General features: G+C 53.0%; 2 protein-coding genes and 1 long non-coding RNA gene across 3 annotated transcripts; 2 read left to right on the forward strand and 1 right to left on the reverse strand.

The window, feature by feature from the left end:
* Positions 1–4,985: 4,985 nt before the first annotated feature.
* LOC130683048 (uncharacterized) lies at positions 4,986–15,179 on the reverse strand. The gene is made up of 3 exons (XR_008996643.1): positions 14,900–15,179; positions 14,470–14,563; positions 4,986–5,070 (listed from the first exon to the last, which is right to left on the reverse strand). It is a non-coding gene; the product is annotated as an uncharacterized LOC130683048 (long non-coding RNA).
* Positions 7,440–10,590, forward strand: LCN2 (lipocalin 2). Its single transcript, XM_036913790.2, has 7 exons — positions 7,440–7,642; positions 8,212–8,348; positions 8,845–8,924; positions 9,054–9,173; positions 9,411–9,512; positions 10,251–10,280; positions 10,398–10,590. The coding sequence occupies exons 1-6, from the start codon at positions 7,505–7,507 to the stop codon at positions 10,271–10,273; spliced, it is 600 nt and encodes a 199-aa protein (XP_036769685.1). The 5' UTR covers positions 7,440–7,504; the 3' UTR covers positions 10,274–10,280; positions 10,398–10,590.
* Positions 15,180–15,424: 245 nt separating the features above from the next.
* On the forward strand, positions 15,425–18,845 carry BBLN (bublin coiled coil protein). The gene is made up of 2 exons (XM_036913789.2): positions 15,425–15,626; positions 18,373–18,845. The coding sequence occupies exons 1-2, from the start codon at positions 15,548–15,550 to the stop codon at positions 18,543–18,545; spliced, it is 252 nt and encodes an 83-aa protein (XP_036769684.1). The 5' UTR covers positions 15,425–15,547; the 3' UTR covers positions 18,546–18,845.
* Positions 18,846–19,329: the final 484 nt, after the last annotated feature.

The raw sequence follows: 19,329 nt of genomic DNA on the forward strand, positions 1-19,329 counted from the left end.
TTTTCTTAAGAGACTTTATTCTTAGTGATTCCAAACGTTAGATGGGAGAAAATTGAAAACATTAGTTTGGAGAATTGTAGTCAGATATTTGAGGAAAGTAGGAGAATTTAGGATCCGGTCCAGTTTACAAGTACATAACAAGGCTTCAAAGACAATGAACAGGACTCGAACCTAATATCTGTAAAAGTGCAAATACAATTTTTCTCTTTACAATTACCCCTATTCTTTTCAACCAAAAATAATCACAGTAAAACTAATTCATTTATATTAAACTTGGCCTGATTTATATAAGTACAGCAAGAATGGTGATTGACCATATAAGCACTTTTTAAAACTGCTGGAACCTCGTAAGTGAGTTACTAAGCTGATTTTTACATCTCAATATATGTGATATTCCAGTCAAAGCTTTGGTAACACCCAGTGTTTCCAATTATGTCCTGTTACAAGGAGAACTGATTCTCCTTGAACTTATACAAATAACTGAAAAGAATTTTTCATGAAAAGAATACCCAAGGGTTTTTGAATTTGGGTGGGATCAGGTAGGGAGAAAAGTAAATGTTTCACATTTATTCACAAAGGTTTATCTTACCAAATTATTGATAGCTTAAGAGAAAAGAAAAAAAGGCTTCCTTAAATGTGGAAAAGCAAAACATTAGAGAACCAGCAATTTTTCAACAAGACTTTATAAAAATTATAATCATCTCCCTCATTCATTCAAGCCCCATGCAACTAATTCTTGTTCTGCTTGAATCCAGTCTTTCCATTAGTTTTAGAAATTCCTACCCAGTTCAGTTCTATGATCCTAAAGTTATCAGAAATCTGTATTCTAGAGTATTTTCCATGAATCTCCTTTAACATGAAGCATTTCTAAAGGAATATGTTTGTAAAAGCATCTGAGTTAAAGAAAAACCATCAGTAAATGATAAAAGACTTAAAAATGGCATGGATAAAGGTCTGCTTAGAGTTCATTATAATGCAATTGACAAGGAAGTTTGGTTATTTTTGTGGCATACATTTTAAGATAATAACTTGAATTATGACTGATGCCACTCTGCCAGGACATATCAGGATACCTAGAACACTTATATAAATCATATTCACGCATGCAATATAACCTAAGAAGGTTTATCATCACTTATTGGACAGTGTTTCCCATGTAATTTAACATATCAAATAAGCCTAATTAGTATAGTATCTCTCTTTTATTAGCAGAGAAAACATATTTTTTGTAATTTTTCAGGACCCCTCTAAAAAACCCCAGAGTTATTGTGAGGTCAAAAAGATTAATCTAGAATTTGATGTCTGGAAAATTTGTCAAAAATATAAAGAGGTTTTAAAATACTTTGTCAAATAGGATCCTAAGCACTGAGAAACAACGCCTAGTATTCTGTTTACTCAAAATGACAAAGACTTTACAGGCAAATATAATAGGTTACATAGTTCTGAGCAAGATTTAGTATTTTAATATCAAGAAGACTAGATTTACTTAAGTAAGCAAAGACCTGATAAAGACAAAACATAGAATCCTTGTTTTCTGAACAGGTTACATTAAGGTAAAGAAAAACCTTTGTTTATAATTTCTCATTATGAGCAGACCAATAATCTAAGAAAACTTTGTCCTTTTAACAGAGAGAAAAACCAAATTTTAATTTTATACCAGCTTACTTTTGATATTAAAACTCATTCTTAAATAAATTCATTTTTACTCTTAGCCAGCTTGTCCATACACTAAAATTCCTTTTCAACAATTCCTTTTCCATAAATCTTTCACAGCTTGCTTTCTGACATTTGGATTTTGGATTTTTCTTCTTTAAGAAACCTGCCTCACTTTAGGACAAAATTACTTTCTTTTCCCTCAACAAAAATGCATTTCCATTCCTCATACCTTCTTTTACCAAAAATACACACCTTACTTTTCTTGCATATGAAGATGTTTCCTTTTTTTTTTCTAGTAGCTTTAATCACTACGTTAATCAGAATTCTTAAACCTTAGAAAACTTAACTAAGAAGTAAACAATTGCGAATGGGCTTTTACATTAGTACTTTGTGATCTGGCAGACTGATTCTTTTTATATACGCTTTTTTAATAGAAAATTTCTCAGTATAGCATAAAACATGTTTATTAATAGACTCAAACATCTTTAGTTCCTCTGTAAAAGGAAGCAAAAAGTGGATAAGCCTGTGTTCAGTAATTAATGTTTCAGTGTTTTATCTTACTTGGAAATGATCTAGATATTCAGTGAATTTAACTTAACTCACCACTTAACTTAGCAAAACTTTAAGGTTTCAGGTTATCAAAAAGATTTGGGGAAACTATTTAAAAAGTGTACCTAAAAACTTATTCTGTTCAATTTTACTTGTTCTAAACAATTTTATTTAGATTACCCATAATAATTTTATGGGACATTAGACAAAGTCAGCCACTATTCTGAGTTAATTTTTGCTGACAAATTTTGCAACAGAAATAACATTAACTTATTTGATTAGTAAATCTAGGCAGAATAAAAGTTGTATGTCTGCATTATATTCAATGTTGATAATTCTAAGACATGTCTTATTAATTAAACCAACAAACTTAAACTAGCTCTTGGTTACCAAAAATTATCATATATCATGTGACCTTGATAAACATTTGGGTTAGTGTCTATTATATTTCTGAGATTTATAAGTGCTTATTTTTAGGTCAGTGAAATAGAACTCTTTACAAAGTAATTAAAGCAATATCATCCCGAGCAGAAAATGTCACACATCTACAATAGGCACACATAAACATATACACAGAGACCTAATAGTTATGGTTTGAAAATTTTTAACCATGAGACAGGTATGATAATGTAACACTCAATTAGTTTATGAAAGAACAGTTGGATCCACACTGTTTTTCTGGCAGATGGAGTAAGTTAAGTTAACCTGCTCAGATAGATCAAGCTTTTTCTATTGATAGTTGTGGAGAAGATGCACTCTTTTTCATTTGTCCAAAACTATAATGACCTTTCCCCCTTTTCTACTTTAGATTGGAATTACCTCCCTGAGGTTTGTGCTTTTAATATGTTTATCTCAAAGGCACTGGAAAAGAATGCAGTTCCTGAAAAAAGGACTTTAGTTTCCTAAAGCCAATAATTTGCAAATCTCAAGGCAAACTGGGGATGAGTAAAAGGAGCAGGTGAGTTGCTTCTAGAGCTGCATTTCTAGTTTTTGTAAAGATTTGTGAAAGAAGAACAATTGCTTTTAATTCCTCAAAGCATTGGGTTACAGCCTGGATGTTAAAGGACTGACATACCCACCCACCCAGGTTGGAATGTCTTTTTGTTTATTTTAATTTTAGTTTCTCCTTGGCTGTTTAAGGGAATAACATTGCAGTTTGTCAGAAAAATCTCTCAGTAGTGTCAGGTCTGGGTGCGGCTCCTAGGGGTCCTTCTTGAAAGGAAGATAAGGGGGTGTCTGTAAGGTAATTAACTTTGCAGACTTGTTTACAGCCGTGTAGAGGCAATTCAGAGAGAGGATAACTACTAGAGTATTCAAGTAAAGGAGGAGGAGAGAAGCAGTAAGAACCACATCAGTCTTACAGTCTTTTATATTAAGTACCTATTGTGTCATTTTAATTTTTTTTATCAGCTTTTTGCCATGAAACTTTCAATGAAGCTATTTTTGGAATTATGAAGTGTAGATAAAGTGAAGGTTCCCATGGCCAGGGTTCTCACCTGGCCCTGGTCGGCTAGCTCACTACACACATGTGGGCAATGCATTGTTACTGATTCTATATAAAGAGCTCCACCCAGTGCTCTGGGCGACAAGGTGGCACAGCTGCAAGGCTGCAGGAGAGCAGAGAGGAGACTGGAGTGGTGGCAGCACCGAGGACAGAGACTGAGACTGAGATGGCTGCGGGGCTAGAGAGGCCCAGAGGCTGAGACCGGCTTGCTGCGCGCAGACTCGCTCTAAGTGGATGGGATTCTGGTGATTGACCTGCCACTGTGGGAATAAAGTTGGGTATAAACCCTTTCACCCCAAGAACGTTCTACTGACATTTCTTCAGTCACATTGAATACATAATGTAGTGAACTTGTCCAGGGCTGAAACCCATTGGCAAGACATGAAGCCATTGCATTTAAGTGCATTTCTTAAATGATCTTATCCAACTGGAATCTTCCTCATAAAGGCCACTGTAATTCTAGGTTGCGATTCCCTCAGGCCTGGCAGCAGTTTGGTAGAACCCTAGCTGCAAATGGCGTTTAACCCGCATTTCTGTCCAACCATCCCTAGTGACAAGTGGAGTGCAGCTCACATTTCTGTCAGGCCTTATTTTGCCAGCCCCTCGCCCCCCACCCACCAACCTGACAGTTACCAAGTTCTCTAGGATACAAAGCAAGCTTAGTAAGATTTTGCCAGTTTTGTGATATTTATAGCTTTTGGGACCTTAGTTCTTAGATGTGAAATAAGGAGGTGTGCTAGAAGGTGGTACATTTAAATCCTTGGTTTTTACAAAGGATCCCGTTTAAACAAATGTATTCGCCTGAGGCCTCCTGCTAGACCCAGTCCCGCTTAAATTGGGCCCAGCCCCATCCCTGACCCAGTCCAATCTTTAAACTGAACCCAGTTCAACTCTGGCTGGTAACCACCAAGAATTCCCAGCATGGCAAGGGCTGGGGTTTTCTACTCAAAACCCTGCGAATTACAGCCTGGAAGTCTACGGGCCTGGTTCCAGGCAGAACCCTTTGCCAGCTCAGTTGGTTATGGGCAGAACTGTCTGCCAGCTCAGGCTGACCCGTCTGTAAAGGAAGGCCAGTCAGAGCAGGGGCTCGGTGTAAAGAGAGTAGACTCAGAGCCAGGCGGTGCCTTATCCATGGCCCTTGAAAAGAGTGAGAAAGTGAGTCAAAAGGTTCAGGGGGTCCCCATGCCTGCGTTTCTCATCCTTGAATGCTGCCCAAAGTTCCCTTTGGATCCCATCACTGCCGCCAAATCTTTTACACAACCAAAGTTCAACTGAGTAATTGAAAAACCAAATTGGCTTTATTGAACAGTTCATGAATCGGGCAGCATCTCATCTAGCAAGCAGAAAGGAGCTCCATGGAGCTGCGGGAAAGGAGAGGTGGAAAGGTTGAGAGGGAACAGAAAATAGGAAATTATTAGCAAAGAATCCATTGTTTTAGGCAAGGTCGCCCTCCTAAGGAAAACAGGAAGGGTGTGTGGATAAAGTGAAGGTTGCTGTGGCCAGGACTCTCCCCTGGCGCTGGTCGGCTTGCTCACCACACACGTGTGGGCAGTACATTTTTATTGACTGTATATAAAGAGCTCCACCCAGTGCTCTGGGCTGCATGGCGACATGGCTGCAGGAAAGCAAAGACTGGAGTGGTGGCAGCGCCGAGGACAGAGACTGGGATGGCTGTGGGGGCCAGAGAGGCCCAGAGGCAGAGCCCGGCTTGCAGACTTGCCCTGAGTGGATGGGATTCTAGCGACTGACCTGCCGCCATGAGAGTAAAGTTGGGTATAAACCCTTTCACCCCCAAGAAAATTCCACTGTCATTTTTTCGGTCTCATTGACTCCATAGTGAACTTGTCTGGGATTGAAACCCATTGGCAAGACACTCCCCTCCCAGCTGGCCTTTGTAGGCTCAGCCCTATCCCGCTTCCCAAACCATGCCCTGGGGAGAAAGGTGATTCATTCATATCAGGGGAGCACTGGCCACTCTACCCCCGACTTTCAGAGTCTAGGATGTTACATCCATCAACTCCGTGGTGATCCAGGTACTGCCCCTTCCCTAGTTAAAATTCTTTGGGGTTCCATCTGTGAGTCTCCTCTGCATCCAACAGTCACCACAGACTCCAGGATACCTTTTAAGGTCAGAGAGTAGCAGGGCAGAGGCCCTGGGGCTGCGAGCCAGGCTGAGAGGGGGCGGGGCGGCCCCTGGTGCCTCCAGGGGGCATGTGGGCTCTGGTGGCGACATCATACCCCCAAAGCTTTGCTCATTTTCACTTCCTGCCCTTTCATCACCAGTGGGCAGGCAGAGCAGGGCCTGAGGGGGCAGGGGTCCAGTGGGGACTTCTCCATCCTAAGGGAGGCTGAGTGTGCACCCTACGCACAGCTCGGGACCCCCCCCAAAGCCCCTTCCCTCATGGCTCGCCACCCCAGAGCCCAGGTCCCTGTAGGTCTCGTGTGGAACCAGTGAACCCTCAAGTCAGGCATCCACGCAGCTCTGGCCCTTATGGCAACATTTGGGAGACCCTGCCTGGGGGCTGGGACCCTTCCTGCCTCCCACGGATGGCCAGGCCCCCGGCAAGGCAGCTGCTTCCCTCTGGACAAATCTGAGATTAGCCAAGGCAGGAGCTCTATCGGGGACCCAGGCCCTGGCCTACGGACTCCACGGCCCTAGGCTGTGGCCAGAGACAGCGGATGGTCCCATAATCTCTCCACGGCAAGGCTAAATGCTCACACTTCCTGGGACCTGAAGCCCCCGGCGCCAGAGCAGCGAGGCGGAGAGCCCCCACCCAGGCCCCAGCCCCTCAGGCTCCGCAGCCAGAGCAGCAAGGCGGAGAGCCCCCCCCACCCCGAGGCCCCAGCCCCTCAGGCTCCCCAGTCAGAGCAGCGAGGCGGAGAGCCCCCCCCCAGGCCCCAGCCCCTCAGGCTCTGCAGCCAGAGCAGCAGCGTGTCCCTCATCGTCTCCCACCAGGTCGGAGCTGGGCCTGCAGCTCAGCACCCTGCCTTAGGGAGCAGCCCACGTGCGGCCCCTGCACCCAGCTTGGGGGTCTGTCCATAGGGCCCACAGGAGGCGCCAAGTCCTTTAGCGGTCAGCTGAGGTCTGGGTTCACTCCCGCCAATGGGGAGTGGAGATGGGGAGGGGCCGACTCAAGGCAGGAAGGAGCGTGGCCAGGTCAGCCTTGGGGGAGGAGTCCCACCCTGTGCCAGGACCTGGCACCGGGCCCCTAAAAGCTCTGTGAGCTTAGGGCACACAGTCTGTCCTTGCCTGTTGGGAATGTCCATTCTCAGCCACCCTGCCCTTCCCTGTCCATTCTGAGAACAGGAAGCAGCACAGGTCTGTTGGGCAGAGGCGTTCTCCGTTTTCACCAGGTTTGGGAGGCAGGCTTGCCCCTGGCTGGGCTTGGGCTGAGCAGGGACTCCTGGAGGTCAGAGATGACAGCTTGTCCAGACTGGCGACCAATGACCACATACAGGGCCACCAGAGGGAAGGGAAGGGGCACCAAGAGTGTGTGGAGAGGGCATCTGTCCCTGCCGGAGGCACGGAGCCCTGAGAAATGCCCCTCCTGAACCCCTGACCTTCCTGCTCTCCTCTTGCACAATCCTGACCAGAGGGGAAAGGGACAGAAACCTTGCCAAGGGTTTCAGTAGGAGTTGCTGGCAGTTGCCTCACCTTTCCTGCATTTGGCAAAGGCTTGACCACCCCACCCTGGGGTGGGTCCTTGGCAGAGCAGACCATAAATAGAGAGCCCAGGCAGCCTCCTCACTTGCCTCTCCTTCAGCTGCTGCCTGGAGCTTGTCAGCCCAGAAACCATGCCCCTCGGTCCTCTGTGTCTGGGCCTTGCCCTGCTGGGAGCCCTGCAGACGCTGGCCCAGGACTCCACCCCAAAGCTGATCCCAGCCCCACCTCTGCTCAGGGTCCCGCTGCAGCCCGACTTCCAGGATGACCAGGTAAGGGGTCCGGAGGGGCAGCTGCAGGGGTGGTCTGGGGAAGGGTCTAGCTGAGAGGAGAGAGGCAGAGTCTCAGGAAGCGTGCTAGGGCAGGGTGGGCCCAGGCTGCAGCTCAGCCTGCCCTCGGGGGTCCCCTGATGGCAGCCATGCCCCGTCCCCCCACTCCCCCTGCCCCGACCTTGCTGGCAAGAGGGTCAGCTGAGCAGACATTCCCAGGTCCACACTCTCTCTCCTAATCCTCACTGTCCATGTAAGGTGGGAACATCTTCGGGACCTCTGCAAGATGAGAAAACAGGCCTAAGGAAGGCAGCTGGCCACTTGCCAAGGGTCACCCCATCCCTGCCAATCTCAGGGCCCCGTCCTGGCCTGGTGGCCTCCAGTTCCTGCCAGTTTCATCAGTACAGGCCCAGTGGAGGCCTTTGTGCCCAGTTCAATGCCCTGCTACCCAGTTAGAGGGGCTTCCGGCTCTGGGCTAGGCTGCCTAGAGGTGTCTGCAGGGACTGAGCAGTAAGGGGGCCCCGGGACTGTTTGTTCCTGGGCTACGCCTATCACCAGCCTCCCTCTGGCAGTTCCAGGGGAAGTGGTACGTCGTAGGTCTGGCAGGGAATGCAATTAGGAAAGAAGAACAAGGCCAGTTTAAGATGTACACCACCACCTATGAGCTGAAAGAAGATCACAGCTACAACGTCACCTCCACCCTGCTCAGGTGACAGCCATCACTGCTTGGGGGCGCAGGGGTTCTGGGGAGCTGTCCCGGGGGCCCAAGAAGCAGACTGATGTCACAGCAAGAAGTCAGGGTTGGCCCAAGAGCTAGGGGAGTCCTTGGAGGATCAATCTCCCAGGAGAGGTCACGGGGGCAGCAAGATCAGAGGAGGGGGTAAATGCCTGGAGCACGACAGTATGTAGGGAAGGCCACAAAGGGTAGATGGCCCTGAAGAGGGAAGGACAATGGGTGCTGGAAGTAAGGTCTGGGGAGGGTCAGGTGTCCCAGGCAGGGACAGCCAGGGACATGCTCAGAGGGGAAGACCCAGGCCTGTCTAAGCTGGCTGGGGTGGGGGCTGTCACAGGCTGGGCTGGGCTGGGGGCATCAGAACCCAGGCCCCTCCAGCTGCAGCCCTAGGCCTGACCTCCAACCCCTCCAACCCAGGGGATCCCAGCCTGGGACATGTCCCCTTGCACCCACAGATCTCTTGCCTCCACAGGGACCAGCGCTGTGACCACTGGATCAGAACTTTCGTCCCAAGTTTCCAGCCCGGCCAGTTCAGCCTGGACAATATCCAGAGTGAGTTCTGGGTGGGGTGGGCCCAGACCTCCCTGCCCCTCCTCACAGATGCTGCCCTCTGGCACTGGGGTGGAAGGGGCCGTGCGCCCCTCCTGGTCCAGGGGGCTGATCCCTCGCATCCATTCACAGACTTCCCTGGAATGCGGAGCTACACCGTGCGGGTTGCAGCCACCGACTACACCCACTTTGCCATGGTGTTCTTCAAGAAGGTTCAAGGAAACCGGGAGTACTTCAAGACCACTCTCTACGGTGGGTCCTCACCCGCGCCCTTGGGGACCTGCTCTTGGTCACCCTGCGGGTGGAGAGGCCCGCCCCCACCCCACCCCCATGGTCCTCTCTAGTGCCAGCCCCGCTCTGCGTGCCTGGGAGGCCAGGGAGAGAAGTCTTTCTGAAGCCCTCCACGGGGAGGGGCTCTGAGGCCTCGTTCATGCACTCAACAACATTTATGGAGAGTCTGTTGGCTGCTGACCAGCCTCTTGGCCACAGGGAGGACCAAGGAGCTGACCCCTGAACTGAAGGAGAGATTTGTCCGCTTCGCCAAATCCCTGGGCCTCACGGATGACTACATCATTTTCCCTGTCCCGATCGGTAAGGGCCAGTGGGTCCGAGGAGAAGGGAATGTGGGAACTGACCTGGCCTGATGCTGCCCCACCAGGAAAAGGGGAAAAGGAGGGATTTAGTCTCCACTCCAGTCCCTGGAGCCTCCTGGGAGTCACTTTGGGTCCAGGAAGTCCCTGCCCTTCCAAGGGTCTGTGGGGTGGGCCCAGACATCTGGGCCTCTGGTGTGCCTCCCTGACAGCTTGGGCCTCTGCAAATGAGGATTTTGGACCCAGGTCCAAGTTTCCCCAGTCTCATTATCCCCCTGCACCCCAAGTCCTGCTGTCCTGGTCTACCTCCTACTCACACCCTCAAACCCCCTAATCCTGGGCCACCCACGCCCTCACCCTGAGGCTTGCTCACAGTTAACTTGGGAGGTGCCCTTGTCCTCAGGTGAGCTGGCCTGGGCAGGGGCCTCCTCAAGGTGGGGCGGGGGGCCTGCCAGAGCTCAACAGACAGGAGGCTTGGGCAGGTGTGGGGCTGGGCTTCCTCTGGAGAACAGGTGTCCCCCACATCTGCTCATCCACAGGCCTTTCTCTCAATGCCCTGCTGCACCATCCCTGAGGGAACCCCTAGATCTTTGCTGGGCTGGGGCCTGGGACAGCCCAGGGGCAGTGCAGGGGCCCTGGTGGTCAGGGAGCACGTGGGCGTGCACACACACACACACAGACACACACACACACACACACACACACACCTGCTGTTCTGATGGCTTCTCTCCCCCCGCAGATGAGTGCATCGATGGGGAGTGAGCACGCAGTGAGTATGGCTGGGAGCGTGCTGATGGGAGCCCAGGTGCAGTTGGGTAGCGGTCCCAGGCCTCCTCTTGCCCCCCACCCAGCACCACTGCTGTGCTTACTCCCCTGACTCCCTTAGGTGCTTCCTGTCTCTCTCCGCCCCCATCACCCTCGTGTCGGCCTCTGCCCTGGGTGCCACCCAGATGCCCCCACCATCCTGGACACCAGTAAGAGCCAGGAGACCCTACTCACAGCACAGCCCCCAGCTCCTCCCGGGGCTGCCCTGTGGATGGATTCCCTCCTTTCCTGCTAAATAAACACCTGCTCCAGAAGCCCAGTCCGTTCTCCTTGACCCCTGGGCCACCTGAGGAGAAGGGCAAAGGGCAGTCTCATATCAGCATCACTGCAGCCCCCAGTGAGGGATGGAGGCCAAGGACCGAGTCCAGGTTTGACTAAGTACTTCCTAGCTGCCGACCCTGGGCTCAGTCCCAGACCAGCAGCAGCCCTCACATGTCCCTGCCTTCCAGCGCGCTGACGGGGCCACATCTCACACCCACGTTTGGCTGCCTGCCTCCAACAGGTCCTACAGCAGAGGCCCAGCCAGGACCAGGGAGCTGGAGGGATCTTGGGGGGCTGAGGTGTGGTCACCCCAATTCGCCAGGACCCCATGGATGCTGGAAGACAATAGCCAGGGCGAGAGGAGCTTGCCGTGGGTAGCTCAGAGGCATACCCAGCTGGAGACTGTGCCCGGCACGGAGGGTTATCAGGAGTGGTCCCGTGACCCTCTGCCAGCACCCTGTGGTCCCAGTGCTCACTCTCCTGCCCCCACTGGTCCCAGCTGACCCCATTCAGAGTGCTATCCCTCACCCACACCTCCTCTCTGTAGTGACCTCTGGACCACTAGGGGCAGGGGGAGATGAAGAGGAGGGATTTGCTACCAGGAATTCAGATTCCAGAAGACACAGGGTTTCAGGCCTGCACCCAGTGCTTGGCTGGGCCTGTGTCTGGTGCCTGAGCAGCCCCAGGCACCCACACCGCCCCAGCTGTAGCCCCTCTGTGTGTGCATCACATGAGGAACTCCCTCCTGCCTCTACCCCTCGCAAGGTCAGAGGCCAGAGGGGGTTGGATTCAGAAGAAACGCAGGCCTCTCCACCCACCAGACTTGCACGCCTACCCCTTTCACCCTTGCTGTGCGGGTTGGGGGCAGATACTGGAGCTGTGAGCAGTCCTGGTCTCTGCCCCCAGAGAGCAAGACAGGCCTGAGACCCCGGCCCTCCAGATACCGCGGCAGCTTCAGAAGCCTGAGCCAGACCCCAGGAGACCAGCGGGCTGCAGCCTGGGCTGAGGAGGGGATGCGGGCCGTGCTGAGCCTGGAAGGGGTCTGCTGGCCAGAACCCCACCAGCTGGCCGAGGGATTGGAAGATGCACCCAGCTTGTTGGTGGTTGGGCTCTGCTTCGGGCTCTAACTTTTTGGGCACAAATGGGCACTGTTTCCTCCCGGGGCCACTGGGTTTATTAGTTTCCTATTGCCGCTATAACACATTACCACAAACCGGCAGCTTTAAACAATACACTTCTGTTCTCACAATCGTGGGGGCCAGAAGTCTGACAGCACTTTCACTGGGCTGAAATCCAGTGTCAGTGGGCCAGTACTTCTTCCTGAGGCTTGAGGAGAGAATCCATTTCTCCGCCTCATACAGCTTCTGGAGGTGCTTTCCTCACACTGTGTCTTGCCAGTGGGTTTCAGCCCCGGACAAGTTCACTATGGATTCAGTGTGACCAAAGAAATGACAGTAGAACACTCTTGGGGTGAAAGGGTTATAACCAACTTTATTTCCATGGTGGCAGGTCAGTCACTAACATCCCCTTTACTCAGAGCGAGTCCGCATGCAGCAAGCCGATCTCTGCCTCTGGGCCCCTCTGCCCGCACAGCCGTTCTCTGGGCCTCTGTCCTCGGCACTACCACCACTGCAGCCTCATCTCTGCTCCCCTGCAGCCTTGCAGCCGTGCCACTGTGTTGCCCAGAGCACTGGGCGGAGCTCTTTATATAGAGTCAATAGCAACATATTGCCCACACGTGTGTAGTGGGCCAGCCAACCAGGGCCAGGTGAGAATGCTGGCCACAGGAACCTTCACTTCATCCACACACTCCTTAGCTCGGAGCCCTCTCCTCCTCCATCACAGATGGTGGGGCGGCATCTCCGGACCTCTCTCTCTCTCACTGGCCTTCTCTCTTGGGTGTATCAAATTTCCCTCAGCCTCCCTCTTACAAGGATAAGGATGCTTGTGATGACATTTAGGGCCCACCTGGGTAATTCAGGATACTCTCCCCATCTCAAAATTCTTAATGTAATTGCATGTACACAGACCCTTTTTCCAAATAAGATACCATTTACAGGTTCCAAGGATTATCTCTGGGGCTGTTACTGAGACCACCACGTGGGGCCTGGAGAGGGAACGATGGCAGGGCTTGTGAGATGGGGGGGAAATGAACAGAGACCCCAAAGGCAAGGCAGCACCACAGCACCCCGACCCCTCATCAGGGCTAGCAGGGCTGAGTGGCTGTTTTGTCCTGTGGTCTGGAGCATGGGCCTTGACCACAGGAGGGCGGTGGGCAGTGGGACAGGTGCTCCCTGGCACCACAGCATTTCACCACCTGGGAGCGGGCCTGAGGGCAGCTGGGCACTCAGACATGTGCATCACGTATCCCAGGGTGTGTTTATCTGTGTGTGCCTCGGTGGGTTTCTGGGAACCTGCATGTCTTTCTGAGGTTCTGTCTCCCATCCCCATGTGCCCAGGAGTCTGCATGTCTCTCCCCTGGTCTGTGGGCTCCCAGAGTCACGTCCTAAGACCCTAGATGTGATTTCACATCTGAGAGAAAACATGTGCCTATGTCTTCCTTTCAGAATCCTGTGCTTATAAAGATAAATGTGTTTAGATCATGTCAGCACACCTACATACGTAACCTGTTTCTGCAGGCCCATGTGCCACATGCAGATAAGGGTGAAATGCTGTGGTCCCAGGGAGGGCCCCTCACCCATCAGCCCTCCCTCCTTTCAACCCTGCTCACACTTCTGCCAAGTAGTGACCCTGCTCAGCCCCCTCCAGCCCCAGAGAGTGCCCCTCCCCTGCCAGGCCTTCTATCCCATCGTGATGTAGTACAGATGATCCTCCCAAACCTGGCCATTTTGACTAAAGTAGCCATTTTAGAACAAGCTGGGCTGCATTCCGCGGGAAAGGAGGGGACCACTCCCCTTACCTTTGAATGCTGACACGAGACCTATGGATTGCAAAGATGTTTACTGAGTCTACTCCACACTTGCCTGCCTGCTTGCACCCTTTCCTGTGGCCTGATAAAAACCAGCCTAATGGCAGAGGTGGGGGTGACTTCAGTAGAGCAGCGGCCCGAATGGCGCCCATTGCTCTGTAAGTAACCCCTTAATAAAGCTCACTTACTCGCCAAGTTGGACTTGTCCAAGTCATTCTTTGGCCTGTCAGTTCCTTCACCATTTGGGGGAAGGCGTTTCTTTTATGTCTCTCTGGGAACACTTGGGGACCAAGCAGGGGAGTCCTTCTCTGTTCTGGTGGAAGTCAGACTCCATGGAGAGCTGGGCAGCATCTGGAGAACCCTGTAACACCCCCAGGAGGACCAGCCCCACCTACAGCAGTCAAGGAATGGCTTATCCAGGGGTCTGAGCAGAGGCCTGGGGCCTGGGGCTACTGGTGTTGGCAGGATGAGGTGGGCAGGAAAAGGAGGGTAGAACCCAGACAAAGCCTCATCCCCTAGCGACTGAGTGAGAGCAAAGAGGGTGGGTAACTTGGGTTGGGGGAGCCGTGAGAGGTAGCAGAGGCCCCTTACCTGGCTGGCCCCTTCTCCACTCCCAGAGATCAGAGCTAGCCTGGTCCCTGCCCACCCCACTGTATGGTCAAGTCCCACACCCCAGACCACAGGACAAAACAGTCACCCAGCCCAGCCTGCCCCCAAAGGAGGAAGGGGTGTGCCTTGGTGCTGCCCTGCCTCTGGGATCCCTGTTCACTTTTCGGAGCCAAAGAGCCATCCCTCTCCAGGAATGGCCATGTGCTAACTGCCACCTGCTCTATCCAAGGGCCTGGTGCCTCCGGAGGGGACTGGGAGGGTGTGGCACTCCTGGATGTTGGGTGAGGGTTGTTTGGAGTGGGACAGCTACAGGGATGAGTGTAAGGGTGCTCACCCGTTAGTCAAGGAGGGTCAGTTGACCTGGATAAGGGGCCATTCATCCCAGTTCCACAGGTACTGGCCGAGTGCAGGCCTCACCTTCATTCAACCTGGTTCAGAGAAAAGAAGGCAGGCTGACAGTTATGCAAGTCAGTGGTGGCCCTGACTGTAGGCTTGGGACTCAACCCCACCTCCTCCTTCCTCAGGTGAAATGGTGGGGCAGCTTCGGGGACAGGGAGGCTCCTTCCTGGTTGTATGTTGGGGAGCAACCCTGGCCTGACCCCTACCCAAAGGACTGCCTGCTCACAGGAACCACCAGTGTGAACCCAGGACCAGGCTGCTGGAGTCAAGTGGCCTGCTCCTGCAGCTCTGGCTATAGGAGTCCCGGGGAGAGAGACTCTTCGGGGACATAAGCCTGACTGGCCGCACCCCTGGCGGGCTCACACCTGGGTCCGGCTCAGGCAGGAGCCACACTTGCTGGCTGGGTGACTTCGGCAGGCGTGAAAGGGACGGGCGACGATGACAGTCGGGCCAACCTGACTCCGAAGCCGTCCTTGGCGACAGCCACGCGCAGCACTCTGCCACACATACCGTGATTCTCAAGGAGGCTGAGAACGGAAATTTTCCGAAGCCATAGGAGGGGCTTAGAAACCACGCGTCTCGGATTTCGTCCACGCAGAGTCATGGGCTTACCGACCCGCCGGTTCCCAGCGGCAGGATGGGGCAGAGTGGGGGTCCAGGTTGTCCCCGCTTCTCTGCGGGCTCGCTCGCCCTGGCTGAAGGCAGAATTCCCGACCACCCAGGATTCTCCGCCCGCAGCCCGCGGGCCCCGCCCGGTTGCAGGGAAAGGGGCGGGGAGGGGCGGGGCCAGGGCATCGCTGCTCCAGCCCTGGGGGCGGGGCCTGGGGCGGGGAGGGGCGGGGCCTGGGGCGGGGAGGGGCGGGGCCCCCAGCCTCGCAGGCTTCCGCCGGGCAGTTCCACCCTTCCGGCCCTGAGTTCCTTCCTCCGCCTCAGTCTTCCGCCCGGTCCTGGCTGTCAGTGCGTCGGTAGCCCCGTTCCTTCGTCGCGCGGCCCCTGAGGCGCCCGTGTCCGCAATGTCGGGCCCCAACGGGGACCTGGGCGTGCCGGTGGAGGCGGGCGCGAAAGGCGAGGACAACGGCTTCGGAGAAGCAGGTGACCCAGGCGGGCTGCTGAGGCAACCTTTCCTTTCTCAGTGATGTCCGCCTGGGAAGGAAATTCGGGCCGGAATGGGGGGTTGGAGGGGACCGCAAAACCCTCCCGTCCCGGGGTGGGTCGCAGCTACAGGCGCCGTCTTGGGGTTCAGTGCGAGTCCCTGCGAGTGGGTCCCTAGAAGCCGCAGCGTTGGAGAACTGTGGGCAACCGGCTCCGTCTTACAAATGGGAAAACTGGGGCACTTAAGGGACACTCGCTCTTTGGGGATTTGCTCCAGCTACTTCAGCGGGGACAGAGGCTTCTGAGGGGCCGGGACCGGTGGACAGTCTTGGCTTAGCTGGAGGAGCTTTCTGGGTGGGCTTGCTGGCCCTGCTGAGTCAGCATCCCCAGGCACCTTTGCTAGTGTAGCCCTGAGCCTTGGCGAGAATGATTAGCTTGCAAAGCAGCCTGTTGCCTGCATAGCACCACGGGGGTGGGGGATGGGGGGTAGAAAACCCTTCTAACCTTCTGGAGCCTCAGTTTCTCCAAATGTAAAATAAGAACAATGATTGGTATCTGCCACATTGAAATGTGCCAGGATTAAATGAGGAAACGAATGGAAAATAGTAGATTCCAAGCATGCATTGTTCAATAGGCGGTTATTAATGTTCTCTTTAGTGTTATAAAGATTGATTTATTAACTTAGAGGGCAGCACTTAATAAATGTGGGATAAGTATGGAGACTGCTTTTTGTTTTGTTTTGGGTAACTGCTTTACTGAGCTATAATTCACATACTATACAATTTACTCATTTAAATTGTACATTTCTGTGGGTTTTAAGATATTCGCAGAGTTGTGCATCCATTACCACAATAGTTTTAGAACGCTTTCATCACAGAGTCAGCATTTAAGAAAGAGATAGAGGACCTCCCATGGTGGGTAAGTGATAGACTGGCTGGTTGGCCCTGGGCATTGCTGGTGAACAGCAGCCAGGTGTGCAGCCATGTGGCAGCATCAGAAAGGGCCTCCCAGGAATTGCACTGAATGGATGTTGGCAGATTCACAGGACTTAGAGTGGGGAGGAGGGTGTCGCAGGTGGAAGGCAAAGGCTTGGAACGGGGAAGTGACACAGATAAGTCCGGCCCAGTGGTGTGGACACACCCACCTCCCCATCCTGCTCTGGGTTTCTCATGATGTGGAACGTGAAATATTGATAATAATTGCCATCTATTAAGTATTTGCTGTGGCGAGACCTTGTCTGAATTCTTGGTGTATTTGAATTCTCACAAGAATCCGATTCTTATTCCCCCTTTCCACAAAGGCGCAATAATTTCAGATGAGCAGAGCTGGCACTGGAACCCATGTGCCCCTGCTCCCCAAGTCCGAAGTTTGGCTCTGTCACCAACCAGCTGGAAGATCCTGGGCCCGTCCCTTCCTTCTTGGGTGTCATTTTCCCCATCTGTACCGCAAGGGGGTTGGAGTCTAAGATCCAGTGAGACTCCCCAGGACTCTGTCCTCTGTGATGTGTGCCCACTCTGGGTGATGGGTGCTTTTCCCCTAGAATGCAGACATACTCACACCCAATCCCAACGCTGTCCTTTTCCAAACACTGCCACCTGCTTCCCCTTTTTCCCAAATGGAAAGCTTTGTGTATCTGGCAGCTGAGTGTATCTGAGTCATGTGCTGGCCCAAAACTGGGTCCCGCAGTGGGCACAGGCCCAGACCTTGGGTCCTAAGGGACATTGTGTTGCCGAGACAGGCAGGTCAGGAGAGGCCATGGAAGAGGGAGTGATGGTTTCTGGTGGAAACCAGGGAAGTCTTCTTGGAAGGGGAGGTGGTTTAAGCTGGTCCTTGAATGGCTGTTGTGGTTGAGGCATTGTGGGTGGCAGGGACAGTTGAGCAAAGGCAGAAAGGCTGGAAAGTCAGAGGCTTCATTCACCCATCCATCCATTCAACAAATGCTTATTGTGTGACAGAGAGCACCCCAGGGAGACGGCAGGAACACAAGCTCCTTCTACCTCTTGGAGCCCCTACAGTCTGGAGGGGGAGACAGACCAGTGCACAATCATAGCAGTCAGTCCAGAGGGGAGGGCCGTGGAGGTGTGAGGGGATCAAGGGGATCAGGAATAGAGGCCTGATTCCATCTGCGGCATGGGAGGGGGCAGTACATGTGGTGACATCCATGCTGAGATGAAAGATGAGAGGAAGAGGGAAGGAAGACAGGAGGGCAGTGTATTCCAGTTGGAGGCAACAGCATGTTCAAGGAGCCTGCGGTGGGCAGAGGCAGGTGTGAGAGGAAAGGAAAAGGCATAGGAGGCGTGGCTAGAGAGGGGAACGGGCTTGGAACCGCGGCATGCTGTATCCTGAGCGCAGAGGAAGCCACAGAAGGACTGGAGAATAGGGCCCGCCTGCGGACAGAGGTCTTGATTGCCAGCTCAGGAATGAGGGCTCTGGCCTTTAAGCAGCTGATAAAGGAAGTGGGGAGAAGACAGCATCTAGCTGGACTGCCCAGGCAGGACCCTGTCTGGCTGACTTCCCGTGACCACCTTAACCTTCGAAAAAAGGATGGTGCATTAAGGCATTATTTCTCCAAAGCCTCTCCTCTCTTGGTGTCCACCCATCTCCTGGATGGTGACTCTGAGGATTGGGAAGGAGCAGGGATCTGTCCATAGCCTTTCTGGAGGCAGGCTGGGGGGCAGTCGGGTGGGGGGGCACCTGTGAGTCCTGAGGAGACACAGGACCTTGCCTCTCCTTCCCTTCCTCCCAGAATATGCTGCCATCAACTCCATGTTAGACCAGATCAACTCCTGTCTGGACCACCTGGAGGAGAAGAATGACCACCTCCACGCCCGCCTCCAGGAGCTGCTTGAGTCCAATCGGCAGACTCGCCTTGAGTTCCAGCAGCAGCTCGGGGAGGCCCCCAGTGATGCCAGCCCCTAGGATCCGGGAGCCCCTCCAGGCCCCAGCTCTGCCTCCCTCGGCTAGGCTCTGGCTTGGGCACTTACCACCTGGATTAGATACCTTCTCAAGGGCTGGCCTATGGGTCCCCTGGTGGGACTGCCACCAGGGTCACTTCTGACACTCCCCTCAGCCTGCCTGAGCCAGTCCCCACCACCCAGCCTCCCTCTTGGGGCCAGGTGTGGGCTGTGACCCACCCTCTTTGCCTGCCTGCCCAATTCCTGGGCACCCCCCACTCTGCCCACGCCTTGAGTGTCCACATTAAACGGGTCTCCAACACCACTCCACCTCTTTTCTCTGTATCCTGGGATGAGGACTGCAGGGGCCACCAGAGGTAAACAGGGCAGTCAAGGCGTTCTGGGCATTGACCCCAGCACCTCACAGGCCTGGGGCTGGAGTTCTTGGCTGCCCACTGTATTTCTGGCCACAGTATGCAGGTGGGGTCAGGGCTTCGACCCACCTGGTGCACTCCTGGCCAGCATCTGTGTGACCCTGTGTGATGTGCTCGGCTCTCTGGGTATTAGGGCCTTTCACTAAGATGGCCAACACCAAGGTGTGCTGTGAGGCCTTAGGCATCACCCTCCTGCTCTTGGCCTCAGTCTCCCCAGCGGGCCAATAATAGGGCCTGGTCAGGTTGTCTGTCTATAAGGGTCTTTCCAGATGGGGAAGCAGCAGAACTAAAGAGCCAGCTCAGCCTGGGCCCCATTCAGTAATGGCTCATCATAAGGTTGCCTGATGAGCAGGGCCCCCACTAGGGAACCATAAA

Source organism: Manis pentadactyla, chromosome 3 (assembly GCF_030020395.1).
Source record: "Manis pentadactyla isolate mManPen7 chromosome 3, mManPen7.hap1, whole genome shotgun sequence".
Lineage (NCBI taxonomy): Eukaryota > Metazoa > Chordata > Mammalia > Pholidota > Manidae > Manis > Manis pentadactyla.

What these genes read in the sequence shown, in the direction of transcription:
- LCN2 (XM_036913790.2), top strand. Translation starts at nt 7,505, where the DNA reads ATGCCCCTCGGTCCTCTGTGTCTGGGCCTTGCCCTGCTGGGAGCCCTG. An exon ending in CCGACTTCCAGGATGACCAG is followed by an intron (nt 7,643 to 8,211) that starts GTAAGGGGTCCG and finishes TCCCTCTGGCAG; the next exon opens with TTCCAGGGGAAGTGGTACGT. An exon ending in CATTTTCCCTGTCCCGATCG is followed by an intron (nt 9,513 to 10,250) that starts GTAAGGGCCAGT and finishes CTCCCCCCGCAG; the next exon opens with ATGAGTGCATCGATGGGGAG.
- BBLN (XM_036913789.2), top strand. Translation starts at nt 15,548, where the DNA reads ATGTCGGGCCCCAACGGGGACCTGGGCGTGCCGGTGGAGGCGGGCGCG. An exon ending in CAACGGCTTCGGAGAAGCAG is followed by an intron (nt 15,627 to 18,372) that starts GTGACCCAGGCG and finishes CCTTCCTCCCAG; the next exon opens with AATATGCTGCCATCAACTCC.